Source organism: Chlorocebus sabaeus, chromosome 1 (genome assembly GCF_047675955.1).
Source record: "Chlorocebus sabaeus isolate Y175 chromosome 1, mChlSab1.0.hap1, whole genome shotgun sequence".
Lineage (NCBI taxonomy): Eukaryota > Metazoa > Chordata > Mammalia > Primates > Cercopithecidae > Chlorocebus > Chlorocebus sabaeus.
In genome coordinates this window covers 1,299,867-1,320,538 of record NC_132904.1, presented here as the reverse complement: position 1 = coordinate 1,320,538, position 20,672 = coordinate 1,299,867, and the positions used below count along the sequence as shown (strand labels likewise).

Sequence of the window (20,672 nt, the reverse complement as noted above, 5' to 3'; positions counted from 1 at the left end):
GCATCTCCGTGCCTCTGCCTGTCCCTGGGCGCCCGGCTCCATCTTTCTCTTCATGGGTTCCTTCCCTGTCTCCTGATCACCTGTGCATTCCACACAGAGGAGGACTCCACAGGTAGACGCAAGGGTGCCTGCCGGGGACCCTGCCGAAGATGTCCTATCTTAAGGTAAAACTGGGAGGTTTTGGAAATGTGTGGGCAGGTTGGCAGAACTCGTTGAGTTCAAATCAGGAACGGTGCCTGACATCAGTGGTGTGAGGGGACTGGCATGTGTGCATGTGTGTGTGCCAGCGTGTTTGTGTGTGTCTGAGGCCAAATGCTGAAAGCAGCTCCACAGGAAACACAGAGGCAGGCCTGGAGCCCAGCCAGGCCCTAAGGAAGACGGGCGGAGTCCCTTCCCTGGGGCTCAGGAAGGTTTCAAGGGAAGCGATGGGGAAGCCACCCTGGCTGGGAGCCGGACGCGTGGAGGGGCCGAGGCGCAGCAGAGCATGGCAGCCGCGTGGGGCTGAGGTTCTAGAACAGCAGCAGCACCTGCCTGTGTGGACGTTTGGTCTGAGGTGTCTGCAGGCATTCCTTGTGCCATCTTGGCTTTTTCATTCTCAGTGGGCCTCTCTGCAGAAGGCACAGTAGGCTGGTGAAAGCTCGCTTTGTCTGGGGCTGCTGACCTGTTTGGGGGGGCAGACAGTTAAACTCAGAAGAGAAGAAGTCATACTCCACAGCTTCTGGCTGGCCGAAGCCTGTGGGAAGTGCAGGCTGTGCTGAGAGATGGACAGGGGCTCCGGGGGGCCTTCCCACCCCTCGGCCTGAGGCCCTGTGACGGAAGTGGGGTTAGCACCCAGGGAGAACTCAGGTTAGATCACTGTATTAGAAATGTAGTTCTCAGACCCCACCCAACATCCAGAAGGCCACATCAGAAATGTAGGGGTGGGGGTGGTGCCAGGCACCCCAGCATGTGATGCCCTCCCCTGCATGTTGGGGTGACAGGAGTCGCCTGTGGCATGCACCCTGGGCAGCAAGGTGTGCTGAGCCCTGGGTGGCTGCTGGGTGCTCTGCCTGGCCGGGTCTTGGGGAAAGGGGTCACTGGGAGCCTTGACTTTCAGACTCTGGGCGGACCAACCAGCACTGACACTCACCCCAACCAAGGAGCGTGAAGGGCCTGGTGCAGAGGCTGAGTGGGGTCCAAGGACCACACCCTGCTCGGAGGCGGTGCCTGCGGGCCTTTCTCTCTCCTGCACCCCACACACTGCCTGGTCACCATATTTTTCCAGGCCTGGGCTTGGGGACTTGCATTTCTGGGCCCCTGGTGCCTGCCCCACCAATTGGCATTGACCTGTGGTGGGAAGTGCCAGACGAGGGCCACCTGCTGCCGCCGCCCACCCACCTCAGGGTCTGCAGGCTTCTCTTGACTTTCATAGCAAGCGTGCTCTGGGTGAGTGGGGGTCTCTGAGCCTGGGAGCACCCCATTCCTGTGGGCCGTGGGGCCTGGCCAGGGTCCCGTCCCTGTGATAATGAAGTTGATGCTCGTGGCACAGGCACGGGGCACTTGGTTGTGCTGTCCTCGTCCCTCAGGGTGGACAAGGAGTGGGCAGCTCCCAGCCCACTCCCCAGCTCCCCCTGCCTGTGAAGCAGTGTGCACCTGCTGCTGGCAGGGCGAGGCCCCCTGTGTGGTGACTGTGTGACTGTCTGTGTTCTCCACAGGAGCTCAGCAGCACTGATGTCTCCCTGTGCCCCTTCCCCTGCCCACCAAATTCGTGTCCAGCAGGGATTGCCTCTCTTCCCAGTAGGGATCGGTTACGTGCTGGGTGACAAGGAGGCCGACTGGCACAGTGTCATGGGTACCACTGGCAAGAATGGGGAGGGTGGCATTTGACAGGCTCTTAAAGGACCAGAAGTTTGCCAGGCCTGGTGTAAGATGGCCAAGTTGGCAGAGCAGCAGCTGGTGCCCACAAGCAGGGTGCAGACCCCTGTGGTGGGCAGGGCAGGGCATCTGGAGCAGGGAGGAGGGTGAGTCTGGTGAGTGTGTGGGAGGCAGGAGGGAGGTGGTTCTCTCCAGCCCAGCCCCTCCCAAGTGCATGGTGCCTGCCAGGCGGGACCCAGACTCAGAGCCCACCTGTTGGACTGGGAACAGTGTGAGGGACTTTGTTTTGGGGGTTGCGCATGCACCATCTGCCTTTCTGCTTCTTCCAAGTGGTCGCAGCAGCCCTGTGGGTGGACTGAGGTCCAGTGTCCAATCCCTGGTCCCTTCAGTGCCATCTCTGTCCTGCCTGTGGCCGGGGCCTGCTCCCTTAGTCCTCCCTCCACATCCAAGGGCTTGGTCTTTCTGTGCCCCCAGGCTCCTGGGAGCAGGGTGCAAGGCCTCGGCACTTCCCTGGGTGAGGGGCAGCTGGGCCACTGAGGCCGTGACTGGGCAGACCCCTGGGCCTGGATGGCACAGAGCCTGTTTCAGAGCCTGTGAGCCTGTGGGGCGGCGCAGCAGAGTTCTGTTTTCTCCGCTGGGCAAAGCCAAGAATGACTAAGGACGAGGAGGGCGCTGCAGGGGTGTCCTGTGCTCTAAGGCCTCCTCGGCAACTGCTGCTGGCTTGGACCGAGCAGTGGGCTGCCTCAGGGTGACTGCTTCCTGCCTGGGCCTGGGCCTTCGCTGAGAGCCTGCTCTTCTGGGAAGGAGGGCACTTGAGGTCAGGGAGACGTGGGTGCCGCCAGGCGTTTGGGGCTCTCCTGTGGAAGTCCCTCTGTTGGAGCACGCACAGCCCTTCCTGGAGCAGAGGCCGTGTCCTGCGCATCCCCTTGGTCCTACTACCTTTGGGTCAGTGCCTGTCCTCCTGCCCCATTGGAATGAGTGACCGGGTCCAAAGAAGGTGGGCTTGCAGGAGGCTTGTCTCACAGTGCAGCAAGCTCCGGGGCCCGGCCAGCCCTGGGTGCTGGGGACAGGGTGAAACTGGGGGAGCAGCTTGGGGAGGCCCAGCCTGGAGGGCCTGGTGCACACTTTTCTTCTGTGTGCTAGGAGAGCAGGTGCGGACGGGAGGAGGCAGGGAGGCTGAGGTGCCAGTGCTGGTCACTCCTGACCACAGCCAGAGCCTGGGAGAGGGAAGCCAGGTGTCCAGGCTCCGCCCCTGCCCAGCCCTCTCTGAGGACCAGAGATGGATGGTAGCCCCGGCCTGGAAGGCTGGCGAGAGGGCAGGAACTGTCAGTAGGGCAACTTCCCTGAGCAGGCCCTGGGGCACACCCTGAGAGTGAGCGAGCTGACAGCTGCTCCTGCTGGCAGCCCTGCACGACCGCCAGGTAACCACCACCAGGAGCTTGCCGGTTGACACAGCTCCTAAGACACAGAGCAGGGAGATGGCTTGTAGCCCGCTTGGCAGCCTGGGCCCCACTGCAACCCACCCCTCCAAATGGGAAGGCCAAGCCCCAGGCTGTCGCTGCCTGGGAGGGGTGTGGTCTGCCGTGAGCGCTCAAGGCAGGGAGGTGCAGGCCTGCTTCCTGGTCAGGGCCAGGCCCAGCGTCATGGGGAGAGCCTTCCCTGTGGTGGACACGCTGGCATGGCCTGGCAGAGGCTGGTGTGGAGTCTGGGTGCCTCGCTGTGCTAGGGCGAGGGGCTGTAGGCTACACGGAAGCTCGAGTCCCTGTCTGTCCCACCCCTGTACCATGGGGACCCCGAGTGCCTATGCTGCATGTGGCCCATCCACACCTACACCTCCTCTTCCTCAGACCCCACGCCCTGTGTTCTGGAGGGATGGCGGAGTGGGAGCACCGGGGCCCGTGGGCCCTGCCCCTGCCCCTGCCCCTGCCTGGCTCTGGCCGCTCCAGCACTGCCCCCAGAGGCCTGCGCTGGTCGCCTTTTAAGGCGAAGATCTGCTGTGAGAAGCTGAAGGGAAACATTTCCCTGGCAGTCAGGGAGCATTTTTCTCTCTTAAATAAACCATTAGCAGCTTTTCAAAACAAGAAAGGAAAAAAATAAGGACAAGGGCAGGTTGCCGCGAAGACCTTTGTCTCCCATCCCCATCACCCTGTGGCCTCCCCAGGCCTGGTGGACAACAGGACACTGGAGCTGCAGGCCAGGCTGCCGCCTGATGCCGGGGCCCTGTGCTCCCAGGCCAGCCAGGAAGGCAGGTGCCCTTCACAAGGCCTGCGGTATGTTTTCACCAGGGCCACCAGGGGCAGGGGCAGGGGCAGGCCGGCCAACTCAAAAGAAGCCAGGAGTGAGAGGGTTTGCTTCGCCTGTCCTTCCAAGAGCACTGGAAAACTGGAAGGTGGGCGATGGGGGCCCTAATCCTTGGCCCCTCCCTGGTTGGAGGAGGTGGTGAGGGGTGAAGATGCCCTCTGTGCAGGGGCCCGTGGTGGCAAGTGGGAGCGCCAGCCCTTCTTCCTAGGAGGCGCCATGCAGGGCAGCTCCACTGGCTCCTCTGCGGAGCAGCCTCACCGTTGATGTCCCGTTGGTGTCCTTTGAGCCTGGCAGGGAGGCAGGGTTGCCCCGATGGGCTCGGGCAGCTGCCTCTACACCTGCGCTGGCCAAAAGTGACCCTATGGGCAGGCCCTGGGTCTGATGGGCATGCAGTGACCACACCATGTCTCCTCTCTTGGCAGGAAGTCCAAAGCCAAGCCCAATGGCAAGAAGCCCGCTGCGGAGGAGAGGAAGGCCTACCTGGAGCCTGAGCACACCAAGGCCAGGATCACCGACTTCCAGTTCAAGGAGCTGGTGGTGCTGCCCCGCGAGATTGACCTTAACGAGTGGCTGGCCAGCAACAGTGCGCAGGGGCCTGGGGGCGGGGTCCCCTTCCTCCTCCCCGCTCCTCCTCGAAGCCCCTCCTCAAGGAGGACCCCCGCAGCTGTGCTCAGCAGCCCTCTGCCTTGAGGGGAGAGAGTGGCTGTGGACAGGCGGAGCTCACCCAGCCGAGCTCCTGCACCTGTTGCTGGAAGCAGGGTGGATGGGGTGGCTCGGCTCTGGGGTTTTTCCCATCTGGCTCCTTCTCTTCTCTTCCAGCCACGACATTTTTCCACCACATCAACCTGCAGTATAGCACCATCTCGGAGTTCTGTACAGGAGAGACGTGTCAGACGATGGCCGTGTGCAACACGTGAGTGCTGCTTGGCTACAGCCTGCTCCCTCTTGGGAGACTCGGTGGGCTCTGAGCCCGCACTGCCCCAGGCTTCTGTCCTCTCAGACTCCGTGCTCACCTGGAGACCCTGAGAAACCTTGGCACAGGCCTTCCACAGCATTCACCTTCCTGTGGGTGGGCCATAGACGGGGCCAGTGGCCCAGCCACCGGGGTCCCCAGTGGGGCCCAGAAGGTGCAGGAGCTGGTGGGAGTTGACGGGCTATGTTTCTAGGGACAGAGACGTTCCCAAAGGGAATGCCCTAAGATTGCAGAGAGCCCTTCTCCACCGGCTACCGTGACAGCTCTGGGTGGGACAGTGAGGGCTAGGCTGGGCAGGCCATAGCTCCTTGCTCGGCCACTCATTTCGTGGGAGCTCAGGTGCCTTCTCTGTGACCGTCCAACACGCCCGGTGCTGGTAGCTCTCTCCTGGAAGCACTGCGCCCTGATTTCCTCAGTAAGTGGGTATCCCTTAGTGGCCCTGAGCTCGCCACTTGCGTAGCACGGCGGGGAGCGCTGCCAGGCCTGGGTTGCTGGAGGCAGCCTTGGAGGTTGCAGGCAGGAGGAGGCTGAGTCTGCTGGGCTTGGCCTGGGATGTGTGTGGCTGAGGAGGGCGGAAGCTTTTCCCTGATGTCCCGTTGTTGTCAGTGCACACAGGTCAGGGACAGAACATGTGTTGTGAGCGCGTCCTGAAAGTCACCTTGCCCACAGACATGGCTTTCCTGGCCCTGGCACAGGGAGACATGGTCTCCAGACAAAGCTGAGTTCTGCCTTCAAGAAGCCACGGGGAGCTTCTGCACAGGCAGGTGGCAGGCGTCCCCTTGGCTTTAGCCCTGCTGGGCGCTGCCCTCATGGCCCAGATGGGTCACAGCTTGGTTTGGTTGTGGGTGACACAGGGGCAGATGCAGACAACAGCTGGCTCCACTCTCTGAATTCCCCAGGAAGATGAGGCGTCACAGCCAGGCATGGCCAGGAAGATGGGGACAGTGCTTACGGCCTTGAGAGGAGCAAGTTCAATGTGAGACGGCAGTGGCCTCTGTGGATCAGGCATGGAGACGGGTCCTGAGGTGGCAGGGCAGCGCCCGAGAGCTACACGAGAGCCTTGTGTCTGCTGTGGCTCTGGAGCCACCTGTGGCCAAGCGCTGGCTCAGCAGCTCTGCTCCTGGGCAGGTGGGGCCTGGCACCCTTCCCAGCGGCTCTGCTCCTGTGTATTCTGTGGTACTGGGTTTGTTTGGAAAGGGGGTCCTTGGAGGAGCATAGGATGTGGTGTTGGGCAGACCTGCGTCCCTTTGGAGGGCCTAGGCCACCTAGATGTGCCTCTCAGTCCTTCTCATCTGCAGCTGGCATCACGGTGGTGGTAGATGTGTGTGAACCAGATGTGCCTCTCGGTCCTTCTCATCTGGAGCCGGCATCACGGTGGTGGTAGATGTGTAGATGTGTGTGAATTAATTTCACGTAATGCCTTCCCAGGAATCCTTTCAAACCAAGGGACAGAAATCCACTCAAACGAAGAGAAACACGGAGGCTTCTCAGAGGGCCTCAGGGCCACTTGCCACCCAAAAAACCAGCAAGTCTGCCTGGGTTGTGTGAGGGCCCTGGGGTTGAGGCGTGTGTCCTCCCTGCTGGGGCCTGTAGGGCAGTCCCAGAAAATCTGATGTCTGACTCTTAGGCAGAGGAGAAAGGGGGCGGGGCCAGAAACACATTGCAGCCGTAATGGCTGAGAACACAAAGACACAAACCTGCAGACTTAAGAAGCTGAGCAAACCCCAAATAAGGCTCACAGACACTTGCAGATGCACGCAATCAAACGCCGAGAACTGGGGGCGAAGAAAAAACCCTTGGCAGCTGTCGTCTGTCAGCAGCCAGACAGTGTTGGTCCAGTACTGACAAGAGATGCCTCAGTGAATGACCGTGGCGCTTGTTAGAAACCTGGGAGACCAGAAGGAAGAAGGAAGCCCCACACATCTTAACAGTACTGGGAGAAAAGAAAGTTCACCCCAGAATTCCACATCCAGCCAGTGTCCAGAGTCACTCAAAACCAAGAGCCCTCACAGCCAGCAGACCTGCTCCAGGGGCTCCCTGAGCCGTCTCCTGACAGGAGGGCCTCCTCCCGCTGAGTGTTTGTGGAGACGCCAGTGATGGTGCAAGAAGACGAGAGCAGCGTCTGACAGCCCTTGCAGCGCCGTTCCCAGGGCAGCTGTGGCAGCGGCGGGGCGTGTGGTGGCGGTGGGACTGTGGGCAAGAGAGCTGCTATGCTCCAGTGGAAGCGCACGTGTGGGTGCCGTGGAGAGCACATGGGGTTAAGGTGCATGTTACAGCCCTTTGAGCAGGCCTTGCAGAGCTTGTGTGAAGAGACACAGTCGGAATCCGAATAGTTAAATTTAAATGAAATATAAAAACATTTCAATGGCCCAAAAGAAAGCGGGAAAGAAGAAACACCATAAGGAATGAGAACCAGAGGCAGCGAACAGCAGGTAATGGAAAACCTAAATGCTAACAGAACAACAGACGGGACTGGTGCAAACACACCAGTCACAGGGCAGCCTATAAGAATGGATTTAAATAAACCAGCTTCTCTGGTCTCTACCAGCAGCTCATTTGTCGTATTTCATTCGGGACGCTGCCACGGAACACAATAGGCTGGGTGGCTTGTGGGCACCAGAATTTTCTTTCTTGCAGTTCTGGAGGCTGAAAGTCCAAGGCGAAGATCCGCTGTGGACCAGCAAGGGGTCACTGACCACGTCCCTGGGTCTGATAGCCAGATTCAGTGTCTGCTGAGGGCCCCTTTCCTGGTCCACAGACAGCACCTTCTTGCTGGAAGGAAGGCGGGGTGAGGGAGCCACCAATTCCGTTCATGAGCGTTTGCGACCTCATCACCTCCCAAAGGCCCCATCTCCAGATACCCTCGCATCTGGGGTTAAGCTTTCAACGTAGGAATGTGGGGCACAAGCATCCTGTGTGTTGCGCCACTCTGGACGCTGTGGTGCAGGCAGGTTAGAAGTAAGAGGACAGAAAATGGGCTGAGAAAGCACGCTCCAAGGGAAGCGGAAGTGGCCGTGTCAGTGCAAAGGAGACTCCGAGCAAGGAAATGACCAGGAACAAAAAGGTTGTCTATTTAGAAAAGGAGCAGCTCCTGAAGAAATCCTGCCCAAAATGTGTGCACCAGACAACAGGGCTCTCCACCAAAGCAGACGGACGGACTGAACTGCGCGGAGACCTGATAGCCGGGCATTGCAGCCCTCCTCTCAGTGATAGAACCCCACAGACAGCGAGAGCATGGAGCCCAGTGACCCACCGGTCGGCTGTGTTGAAACGACACACACAGACACTGCAGCCTCAACAGCAGAACACCCCGCTTTTCAACTTCACAAAGGTTAGCCACCAAAATGGAGCATACCTGTCACAAAAGAGCCCTTAACAATTTTAAAAAATCAAAACCATACGAAGTAAGCTTTCTGACCATGGTGGAGTTAACTGGAAATGAGGAACAGAGAACAGGAGAGTCTCCAAACACTTGCAGATGGACACATTCTGAGTAATCCACGGGTCCGAGAGGATGCTTCAAGAAAAAAACTTTAACAGACTGCACAGGAAGATACAGCACGTCAGAATTGGTGAGACATAACTCAAGCAGTGCTTAGAGGGGATTTATAGGATTAAATGCTTTCTTAGAAAAAGAAGATGACTCAATAATCTGAAGTTTCCAACTTAAACTAGAAAAAGAGCAAAATAAATCAAAATCAAGCAGAAGAAAGTAAATAAGAACAGAAAGCAGTGAAATTGATTTTTAAAGCAGTAGGGGAAATGAGTGAAATCAAAATGTGATGACTTGGAAAGATAATAAAATTGGTAAACCTGTAGTAAGTACAAAGATAAGAGAGAAGAGACAATGATCAGTAAAAAGGAGTGAATGTCACTAAACCCTGTGGGTGTGAAGAGGAGTATCACTGTAGACCCAGTGCATGTTAAAAGGATAAGAAGTAAGTATTGCAAAATAACCTCTGTGCACATTAATTCTATGGCTTGGGTTAAAGGGGCCAACTCTTTGGAAAGCACAGTACACCAAAACTCGCCTAAGGCAGTGCCGTAAGGTAAGAAGAAAGAATAAAAGGCATCCAAATTGGAAAAGAAATAAAACAGTAGGCCCCCTTCTCTACAGTTTCAGTTACCCATGGTCAACTGTGGTCTGAAAATAGTGAATGGAAAATTCCCGAAATAGACGACAAGGTTTAAACTGCACGCTGTTCTGAGCATCGTGATGCGGTCTCCACCGTCCTGCTCCAGGTGTGCGTCCTCCTCCCTCGGCCCAGCTGTGCCTCGGCCCCCGTGAGCGATCCACTGCTGCAGTGCCAGGGTGCTCGTGCTCAGGTCGCCTCTCTGTGACCTGAGGCGGCCCAAAGCACAGGAGCTGGTGCTGGCAATTCAGATACGCCAACGAGAAGACAGACAGTGCTTCCTTGACCTAAAGATGAAAAGGTGAAAGTTCTTGAGTAGAAAGAAAAAGATTGTGTGTGAAGTTGCTAAGATCTAAGGTAAGAACAAATCTCTTCTTCATGAAATTGTGAAGGAGGGAAAAAAAAGTCAGGTTAATTTTGCTGTGTCACCTGAAACTGCGAAAGTGGTAGCCACAGTGCTTGTCGAGTACTTGGATCTGTGGGTGGAGGAGGTGAGAGGATGGGAGCAGCAGCGTGTGGCCATTGAGCCAGCAGGAGGCCAGCAAGGGACCCCCTGAGATGCGACACCAGCCACTCACTGCGGCTGATTGTCCTGTTTATCAGCTACCTTGGGCGTGGTGGCTCACACCTGTGATCCTGGCTACTCAGGAGGCTGAGGCAGCGGATCACTTCAGGAGTTCAAGACCAACTTAGCAACATAGCGAGACCCTATCTCAGTCAGCCAATCAAATTCGCCTGTCTTTATCTTAGTAATGTATGTACGGGAGAAAGCGCAGCATATACGGGTTTGCGGCTCTCGGAGGCTTCAGGCATGCCCTGGCGGTCTTGCGGTGCATCCCCTGTGGATGGGGGGATTGCTGTTTCCCTGTGCACACATAGTGTGATTGGGAGAACCTCAAGGATTGTAGCTAATAATAATAATAATAATAAATTTGGCAAGGTCAGCACATACAAATCAGTCATAGGTCTGGATATTAGCAGTGTGAAATTGAAAACTGAAATTAATATTTAAAATACCGTTTGTAATAACTCCAAAAACAATGAGATCCTTAGTTATAAACTTAACAAGATATTCCCAGGATCTGCACCTTGGAAACTACAAAATGCTGATGCAGAAAAATCAAAGGTCTGTGTAAATGGAGAGACGCACTGCGCTTATCACCTGGAAGATGACTGCAAACCCAAATTTTCACCCAAACTGATCTGTTGATTTAGTGCAGTTCCAATCCAAATCCCAGCAGAGTTCAAGTGTATACCAGTTAGTTCTAAAATTTACATGGAGGGACAAATTAGCTGAAATAGCTACAATGATTTTGAAAAAATAAGTTAGAGGAATCTCACACTTTTGAGACTTACTGTGAAACTCTAGTAATTAAGACAGTGTGCGGTGTCGAAGGAACGGGTACACAGCTCCATGGAACACAGTGGAGTCCAGAGATAGAGGACTGTCGATAGAGATGGAGAGTCCGGAGACAGAGGACTGTCAGTAGAGATGAAGAGTCCGGAGACGGGACTGTCGATAGAGATGGAGAGTCCGGAGACGGGGGACTGTCGATAGAGATGGAGAGTCCGGAGACCGGGGACTGTCGATAGAGATGGAGAGTCCGGAGACGGGGGACTGTCGATAGAGATGGAGAGTCCGGAGACGGGACTGTCGATAGAGATGGAGAGTCCGGAGACGGGGGACTGTCGATAGAGATGGAGAGTCCGGAGACCGGGGACTGTCGATAGAGATGGAGAGTCCGGAGACGGGGGACTGTCGATAGAGATGCAGAGTCCGGAGACGGGACTGTCGATAGAGATGGAGAGTCCGGAGACCGGGGACTGTCGATAGAGATGGAGAGTCCGGAGACCGGGGACTGTCGATAGAGATGGAGAGTCCGGAGACGGGGGACTGTCGATAGAGATGGAGAGTCCGGAGACGGGGGACTGTCGATAGAGATGGAGAGTCCGGAGACGGGGGACTGTCGATAGAGATGGAGAGTCCGGAGACGGGGGACTGTCGATAGAGATGGAGAGTCCGGAGACGGGGGACTGTCGATAGAGATGCAGAGTCCGGAGACGGGGGACTGTCGATAGAGATGCAGAGTCCGGAGACGGGGGACTGTCGATAGAGATGGAGAGTCCGGAGACGGGGGACTGTCGATAGAGATGCAGAGTCCGGAGATGGGACTGTCGATAGAGATGGAGAGTCCGGAGATAGACCCACGCAAACGGGGCCCTCAGAGTTTTGACAAAGAGCAAAATAAATTCAAGGGAGAAAGGATAGCCTGTTCAACAAATGCTGTTGGGAAGAGCAGTCATTTGTGTCAAAAACCAAACGCTGACCTAACCCTCATGCCTCATGCAAACATCTAAAACTACAAAGCTTTTGGAAGGAACCATAGGAAATCCTCATGACCTGACATTAGGCAAAGAGTTCGTGGATTGACACCAAAGATGCGATCCATTGATGGAAAAGAACCAATGAATTGGACTTCATCAAAATTTAAAACTTTTGCTTCAAGACACTTTTAAGAGAAAGAAGACAGACTCCAGGCTGGGAGAGAAAACATTTGCAAATCACACATCCCACAAAGGACTAATATCCAGAATACATAAAGAACATATACAACTCAGCAATAAGAAAACAAAACAGTCCAGTTAACTGTCAGCAAAAGAAATGAGCAGACAGTTCAGCAAAGAGGGTGTGAGGATGGCAGCTGGGGCAATCGTGTGTCATTGGCAATCAGAGAAAGGCAAACTGAAGCCAGCCTGCTCACATGCCGGTTGGGACACTGGTGCTGGCGAGGGTGTGGCCACCTGGCACTGTGTTCTGCTGGCAGGGACACAGGTGAATAGATGAGCACGCCATGTCCGTCTGCAGGGGCAGCATCTGGGCAGTGAGGAGCCGTGGACGCCCAACACTTCCGCCACGTGACTGCATCCCAGGGACCTCCTGTGTGCAAGAGGGGCCCAGATCGGGAGGACCCTCGTGGTGCGATTCCTTCCTGCGGCCCATTCCTGAGGAGCCACCCCCGGGGTGCTGGGGACAGAGCAGTACGGCCGTGAGTGGCCACGTAAGCCACTGCGTGTCCTGATTGTGGTCTTGAATGCGTGAGTCCATGTGTGGATAAAATTCATAGAACTATATACCAGAAACGGTTTACTGATAATTCAAAAAGTACAGGAAACAGTGGTGTTCCATCTTTCAGAACAGATGGGACAATCTGCAGTGTCCCTCAGTTGCTACTTTCTGTTGGTTTGCATCCTGGGAAAGGGTTTCCATCTCTGACCTCCACTGTTTTGAGACCTGTTGCATTCCTGTGGCCAGGTGTGTCAGATGTCAGCAGGCAGTGTCAGGGTCCCTGGAGCCAGTGCTGACTCCTGCAGACTGCTGGGCCGTGCTGGCTGGGTCCTCGTGCAGTGTCAGGGTCCCTGGAGCCAGTGCTGACTCCTGCAGACTGCTGGGCCGTGCTGGCTGGGTCCTCGTGCTGTGTCAGGGTCCCTGGAGCCAGTGCTGACTCCTGCAGACTGCTGGGCCGTGCTGGCTGGGTCCTCGTGCTGTGTCAGGGTCCCTGGAGCCAGTGCTGACTCCTGCAGACTGCTGGGCCGTGCTGGCTGGGTCCTCGTGCAGTGTCAGGGTCCCTGGAGCCAGTGCTGACTCCTGCAGACTGCTGGGCCGTGCTGGCTGGGTCCTCGTGCTGTGTCAGGGTCCCTGGAGCCAGTGCTGACTCCTGCAGACTGCTGGGCCGTGCTGGCTGGGTCCTCGTGCTGTGTCAGGGTCCCTGGAGCCAGTGCTGACTCCTGCAGACTGCTGGGCCGTGCTGGCTGGGTCCTCGTGCAGTGTCAGGGTCCCTGGAGCCAGTGCTGACTCCTGCAGACTGCTGGGCCGTGCTGGCTGGGTCCTCGTGCTGTGTCAGGGTCCCTGGAGCCAGTGCTGACTCCTGCAGACTGCTGGGCCGTGCTGGCTGGGTCCTCGTGCTGTGTCAGGGTCCCTGGAGCCAGTGCTGACTCCTGCAGACTGCTGGGCCGTGCTGGCTGGGTCCTCGTGCTGTGTCAGGGTCCCTGGAGCCAGTGCTGACTCCTGCAGACTGCTGGGCCATGCTGGCTGGGTCCTCGTGCTGTGTCAGGGTCCCTGGAGCCAGTGCTGACTCCTGCAGACTGCTGGGCCATGCTGGCTGGGTCCTCGTGCTGTGTCAGGGTCCCTGGAGCCAGTGCTGACTCCTGCAGACTGCTGGGCCGTGCTGGCTGGGTCCTCGTGCTGTGTCAGGGTCCCTGGAGCCAGTGCTGACTCCTGCAGACTGCTGGGCCGTGCTGGCTGGGTCCTCGTGCTGTGTCAGGGTCCCTGGAGCCAGTGCTGACTCCTGCAGACTGCTGGGCCGTGCTGGCTGGGTCCTCGTGCTGTGTCAGGGTCCCTGGAGCCAGTGCTGACTCCTGCAGACTGCTGGGCCGTGCTGGCTGGGTCCTCGTGCTGTGTCAGGGTCCCTGGAGCCAGTGCTGACTCCTGCAGACTGCTGGGCCGTGCTGGCTGGGTCCTCGTGCTGTGTCAGGGTCCCTGGAGCCAGTGCTGACTCCTGCAGACTGCTGGGCCGTGCTGGCTGGGTCCTCGTGCTGTGTCAGGGTCCCTGGAGCCAGTGCTGACTCCTGCAGACTGCTGGGCCGTGCTGGCTGGGTCCTCGTGCAGTGTCAGGGTCCCTGGAGCCAGTGCTGACTCCTGCAGACTGCTGGGCCATGCTGGCTGGGTCCTCGTGCTGTGTCAGGGTCCCTGGAGCCAGTGCTGACTCCTGCAGACTGCTGGGCCGTGCTGGCTGGGTCCTCGTGCTGTGTCAGGGTCCCTGGAGCCAGTGCTGACTCCTGCAGACTGCTGGGCCGTGCTGGCTGGGTCCTCGTGCTGGAAACATGGGCCTCCGCCTGGCCCTTAGGGGTCTGGGCCACCCCTACACCATCTGGGAACCCCGGGACAGTGGGGATATGTGTGTTCTCCACATGGTTCTCGAGGAGCAGATATTGAAAGGACTGTCGTCTCTGCATTCTCAGAGGGTCTGACAGCCGGTGGCGATGCCCACGGTGAGGCCTACAGCCTGGGCAGGTGGGCGCGAAGGTCATGCAGAGCTGCCCCAGGGCGAGGATGGCACCTGAGAAGCAGGTGTGGGCACTGCGTCCCCCTCCTCATGGTCTGTCCATTTTGGGGCCACACTTCCCCTTCGGGTGGCCTGACTCAGCCCCACACAGGGCACACGTGAGAGCTGGTTTGCGTTCTGGAGGTGGGTGCTGGGAGGGGGTTGTCCTAGGGCCCTGGTGGTGCTGGGAGGTGGCCTGGTGGCTGTTTCTCTTGCAGAGGGCGGAGTGCTAGCATGCAGGGCTTGCAGTGTCATCCTCTAGCCTCTTGGTAACTCTGGTGACCCCCCTGGTATCTGCAGTGCACAGGCTGAGGGGCTTCTTGGACACAGCAGAGGGGTGCCCAGAGACACCAGAGGCCCTTTGTCCAGAGACACCGGAGGTCCTGTGTCCAGCTGGAAGGATGGCTTCTCTGGCTGTGCGGGAAGTGGGCGAGCCCCCAGTGGCCCTGTCTCAGCCCTTGGGGCATCTCCCCAGCTGCTTGGTGGGCTCTGGAACCCAGGGCACGATGCTTGGAGCTGGCTAAGAGAAGAACGGCCTCCGGAGTGGAGCCTGGATCCGTCCTTCTTGGCACTGCCCCACCCAGGGCCATTCCAAGAGGAACCGTGGCTGGATGAGGAGGGTGGGAGCGGTTCGTGTGGAGCCCAGTACTGGGAGGCTGCCCGTCGGTCTAGCTGGGGCGGTGGAGGCAATGGTGGTTGTGGTCTCGGTGTGGAGGGGCGTTTGCCCAGTGGCCAGTGCTGCCCTGTGCTGTGTGGCCCATTCCCACCTGGGGTGAGCTGGGAGCTGGTTCTTGGGGAGGAAACCCCGACCCATAGTGTTGGCCGTGTCTCAGGTGGGACCACTCCCAACACACTCTCCACTGCCTGTGGGTGCGTATTGGCCCCAGTATGCTCTGGTTCAGGCCTGCGGGGGCAGCCGCTGTGGGCACAGCCTCGGAGGACTGAGGCCCAGCACCATGGCAGGGGGAGAGGGGTGGTGGCCACCAGGTGGGTGCCCTGGGTCTTGGTTGTGTGCTGGGGCTGGAGGGGTGTTAGGGGCTGGGTGTCACCTTATGTTTACATGAACTAGAGCACACCCTTGTTGTCATGGTTGTACCCAACAGTAAGAGGCAAACCCAGGGTGTCCATGTCCCTAGGATGCTCCAGCCTGCTCTGGGACCACGAGTCTCACATGACTGGCGGCCCTGTGTACAGGGGCAAGAGGAGGCCTCGGGGTGGGCCTTCCGGGGCCAGGTCCCTGTCCTGGCCAGTCTGTTGACTGCAGGTGCCACAGAGACCACTGCACTGCCTGGTTTCCCCGGAGAGGGACTTGGCTTCTAGCAGTCAGAGCGGGGCGCTCCCAAAGGGTGGGGCCTGGCTGACAAGCCACAGCACAGCTTCCTGGGAAGAGAAGGAGCCTCTGTGCTTTTAAAATGCAACAGAAAAACAGCAGCACACATTTGTGTGAATGAATACAACTGAAGCCATTTAGAAGTGGAGAAAATGAAGATGAACCCTTTCTTTTAATCACACGCGTGTACAGCCGTGTGACTGGCAGGGTCCCCAGCATGATCCTGGCGTCGTTCTAAGTCAGCGCAGGCAGACCCCTCCGTGGAGTGCAGTGTGGTCCCCGCAGACGGCGGGGACAGTGTGTCTGCCCGAGGAGGGAGATGCCTGAGTCTGCCACACCTCTGCTGCTGGCGCCGCCTCTGCCTGCAGATGACCCGAGCAGGAGGGACCCACTGGCTGGGTGGGTGTGCAGCAGGCACATGCCCTGACCGTGTCTCTGTCCCCACAGACAGTACTACTGGTATGATGAGCGGGGGAAGAAGGTCAAGTGCACGGCCCCGCAGTACGTTGACTTCGTCATGAGCTCCGTGCAGAAGCTGGTGACGGATGAGGACGTGTTCCCCACAAAATACGGTTCGTCTCCCCCAGCACTGGGCGGTCATCCTCGCGGGGGTGCAGGGAGCACTCAGGACCAAACCCCTGTGCTGCGAGGGGCAGAGGCACGGAGGGCGGCAGCTGCACCGCCCCAGCCCCTGCTCAGCATGGAGTCACCTGGGCTCTGAGGTGAGGCCGGAGCCCTTGGGCAGGAGTCAGCCCAGCCAGGGCTGAGGGCCGTCTCCCTGGCCCTCTGGGCCATGCCGCTGCTCTGGGCCCCTCTTGGTCTGTGCCGCTCACGCAGAGACCACCGTCCACCTTGTGGGGGCTTGGGCTGGGGATCAGCTGCGGAGCCTGTGTCCAGATTTTGGTGGGATGTGGTGGGGCTCCACGCCACTCCCATGCTGCCAGAGGGACAGCAGGGGACAACAGGAGAGGCCTGTGCCACCATTGCCACCTCCATCCTGGCCCGAGAGAGGGCCCCAGGTGTCCATCAGGGAGACACGGGGGCCCAAGTGCCCAGTCACAGGCCCCTCCCTGAGGAGGTGGCCAGGATGGCCCAGCGAGCACCCAGCCCTCAGGGCAGGTGCAGCCTCCGGAGCCTTAGCTCGCAGGGAGGTCTCAGCAGCCCAGACCTGGGGTTGGCAAGTCCCTGTTGTGCCTGCTGGTGGGCAGAAGCTATTGCTGTTGGGACTTTGTAGGCCCCGAGGGTGGCAGGGTCAGGATGTGGGTGGCAGGCACCAGACCCACCAGGATGGGTGCCAGGGGCCTGGCCTCTGTTGGGGCCAAGGGACATCTGCAGCTTGTGACACAGTGGCCTCCCCCAGGCAGAGAATTCCCCAGCTCCTTTGAGTCCCTGGTGAGGAAGATCTGCAGACACCTGTTCCACGTGCTGGCGCACATCTACTGGGCCCACTTCAAGGAGACGCTGGCCCTGGAGCTGCACGGACACTTGAACACTCTCTACGTCCACTTCATCCTCTTTGCTCGGGAGTTCAACCTGCTGGACCCCAAAGAGACCGCCATCATGGACGACCTCACCGAGGTGCTATGCAGCGGGGCCGGCGGGGTCCACAGTGGGGGCAGTGGGGATGGGGCCGGCAGCGGGGGCCCGGGAGCACAGAACCACGTGAAGGAGAGATGAGCCACCCGGGCTGGACAGGGGCGCACGTGTGCAAAAAGACGGTGGTGTGTGTCCTCTCCTGCATCTGCGTGTGCACACATGTGCTTGGCACGCGTGTGGTGAGGTCTGAGAGGGCCCCGGGCTGCGCTGGTGTGGGCTGCACAGACGCAGACAGCCCCGGCCATGTCCTGCGGCCCCTGTCGGATGGATGCGTGCCGTTTGTAGAGAAGAGCCTTTGGGCCCATTCGCTCGTTCAGCAGACACGCATGGGACTGATGCTTTGAGTTTTCTTCTGTGGGGTTTTCCTTTCTCTGGTCTCCGTGCAGCCCCTGCCCTCCCTCGGGTGCTGCTGGCCTCAAAGGAGGAACTTGGTGGGGGCGTCTCCCCCGGAGGGGTGATTTGCAGACTTGGGTCTCTGCTCTGCTTTGGGGGTGGGGCTTGCTTTCACAGAGACCCTCCTTCCCTCTCACCCCCTCCTCTCCTGGCCTTGCCAGGAGTCTTGGCTGTTGGCAGCTCAGAGGTGGGGGAGGCCTGTGGTGCAGAGTGCCCTGCACCTGCTCCTGTCGCCCCTTCCTGCTGCCTCCTCCATGCCCAAGGAACGCCCATGGTGCAGTCCTCAGGCAAGGCCAGGACGGGGCTGAAGCCCTGCGTGGAGATGCTGCACCAGCAGAAGGCTGAGACCCGCTTACCTTAGTTCATCTGTTCACTCGTAATAAAAAGAATTCTCTCAGGTCAGAGCCTGTGTGCGTCTCAGCGTCTCGGTTCCCCCCCCACACACACACACACACTGTGGGCAGCCCGGCCACTTCCTTGGTGGGCAGCCTCAGGAACAGGCACCTCGGAGGCTGCCCCGAGAGGGGGGGTCAGAGCAGACTCGCCCCTCACTGCCTGTGAGGGTCCACAGCCAGCCTGCAGGTGCCGTGGGGGAAGCACAAACCCCGTGTCACTCACCCTCCCCAGCCACCTCAGCCACCTGCCTCTCCCCATGCTGGTGGCGGGGACCCTCAAATGTGGCCGCAGTCAGCTGGGAACATCTTCTCCGAAGGGCTCTGGGCCAGCCAGCCCGAAACAGTGGCTCTGCCGCAGGGGCCCTTCCTGGCCGGGACAGTGTGGCCCAGGGGCAAGCAGGTTTGTGTCCTCAGCCTGGGAGTGGGTAGGCACGTGCTGCAGGGAGAGGGGCCCTACACTGAAGCCTGGGGCTTATCGGGACCTGAGTGGGCTGAGAGGTGGGAAGAGGGGGCTTCCCGGGTCAGGGCCTAGTTCGTACAGACCTCAGGACTATGGGTCCCTGCCAATGGCACCTGCTGCACAGTGACCTCGTGCAGCCCCCCGCCCCCTGCTTAGCTAGTGGGGCCTGTCCAGGTCATGGTGCTCCTCTGGCCTCGGGCTCAGCCTGCATGATGCACCTGTGCCCAACAGGCCCGTTCTTGGCTTTCCCAGGGACCGAGCTGCAGGTCAGAGTCCCTTCCCCTGCCCTGTGTCTGCCTCCCACTTCAAGAACTGACAGCCTTTGGGTTTCTCAACATGGCTGGAGTCAGCTGGCGGCATCTCCGACATCCACGCCCACCACCTCCCCGCGAGGGCCCACACTTGACTGTGACTCTGGGCCACACAGTGAGTCAGTGCCTGGAGCCACACCCAGTTCCCAGAGGGAGGCCTGCTGGGTGCCACCCACCCTTGTCTCCTGATGCTCTGCGTGGACCCCCAGAGTGGAGGCCCCAGGACACCCACAGAACTTGACTGAAGGGGCTGAGTGTAGGAGCCCGAGGCAGGGACCAGCGCTGGCCTAGGCAGCAAGGTCTCCCGGCAAGGGAGGGCAAGAACAGAGGCGGGTGGCCTGGTGGGGCTGCCTTCTCTGGCTAAGGCTCCCGGCTGGGGTGTGCATGGAGCTCCTGGCTGAGGCCACAGGGAGCCAACCGGGCACACAGCCTGGGTCGCTGTATGCTGGCAAGCCTGGGGCCTGGCTGCCGAGCGGAGGCCAGGAGGAAGGTTGGACTGAGAGTGCTGTGGGCACAGGGGCCTAGGGACCGGCTCCACAGGGGCTGGAGGGGCTGGGAGGACACTGGGATTCCAGCAGGAGCCTCAGATGGAACGTGTGTGGAGCCTGCGGGACGGCCTTAGGAGGTGTCCAGGGCACGCATTCCTGCCGGTCTCACACTCAGGATGCAGCTGCAGGGTCCCCAGGGCACGTGGGAGTTGTGGGCACAAGTTCCTTTGGGAAGGGTTCCTGGGATGAGGTCTGGCGCTGGGTGTTGGGGGCGCCTGCTGCTAGGCCACAGTCTGGTGGACCGTCCCGTCCCGCTCCTGGGCTGAGGGGACTGATGTGCGCCGTCCTCCGCTGGGAAGGGTTCTTGCTGCAAGACCTGGAGTCCTGGCCAAGCCTCCTGCCTCTGCCTCCCTTTCCTTCTGTGAACGGGAGACCTGTACACTGAGGGGGGTCTCAGTGGTGCGGGCTCAGCCCTCACCCCCCAGCTCACCCAGTCTTTGAGGTCTCTGTTCTGAAAGGTAGAATGATGGTCCCCAAAAGAGATCCGTGTCCTAATCCTGAGAGACTGTCTCCTTAGACAGCACAGGAGGATGGAAGCCGCAGATGGAAGCGGGTTCCCGATCACTGACCTGGGGATGGGGAGGTTATCTGGATGGGTCCAGTGTTGTCAGGACGGCCCAGGGCACTGAGCAGGAAGCAGCGTGGGAAGGGCCTGAGTCAGCAGTGCAGGCAACTCCTAGAAGCTGGGAAAGGAAGGAGCCCAGAAAGCAGCGCCCCTGCTGACTCACCTGGTGAGGCCCGTTTGAGATAAGTTCGTTTTGCCTCCAGCCACGAAGTTCATGGCAACTGCAGCAACAGGAGATGAGGGCAGATTTTGGTTCGAGGCATGAGGCACTGCTGTAGCAAACACCTAGGAAGGTGGAAGTGGCTTTGGAATCGGGCAGAGGCTGAAAGAATTTCGAGGGTGATAGAAAAAGCCTGTGATGTTGTTAAACAGGTGGTAGAAGGATGGAGGCAAGTGGGGCTCCAGGGGCTCGGAGGAACCGGCCTGGGCTTTGAGAAGAGTCACAGCTGCTGTGACCCACCTGTCCTCAGACATGTGGGGTTAAAGGTGCAGGTGGGAGCTAGAGAGAAAGGACGGAACGGGAGCCAGGGAGAGCCCTGTCGATGGGGGTAGAGGCACAGCTGTACTCTGTCCCGTTGCCATGTGTGGGCTGCACTCGCGGGCGGTCAGCCTGGCCCCCTTTCGCTGCTGAGGTCAGCCAAGTGAGGGAAGGACATTAGCAGAGGGGTGAGCACCCTGCCGTCGGGAATTCTCAGCTAAAGATGCTGATGT

At 59.0% G+C, this 20,672-nt stretch overlaps 1 protein-coding gene across 5 annotated transcripts in view; it reads left to right on the top strand.

Annotated features, from left to right (window-relative positions):
- The window catches only part of MOB2 (MOB kinase activator 2), a 73,761-nt gene extending 55,677 nt beyond the window's left edge, over positions 1-18,084 (top strand). For 4 of the 5 annotated variants that reach the window (XM_007999911.3, XM_037998793.2, XM_007999786.3 and 1 more), the window contains exons 2-5: positions 4,578-4,738; positions 4,975-5,068; positions 16,141-16,265; positions 17,054-18,084. In XM_007999911.3, the coding sequence (XP_007998102.1) occupies positions 4,578-4,738; positions 4,975-5,068; positions 16,141-16,265; positions 17,054-17,370 (697 nt within the window). In that variant the 3' untranslated portion in view covers positions 17,371-18,084. The remainder of the gene's footprint in view (positions 1-4,577; positions 4,739-4,974; positions 5,069-16,140; positions 16,266-17,053) is intronic. The other variant, XM_073005351.1, reaches the window with a different exon arrangement.
- Positions 18,085-20,672: the final 2,588 nt, after the last annotated feature.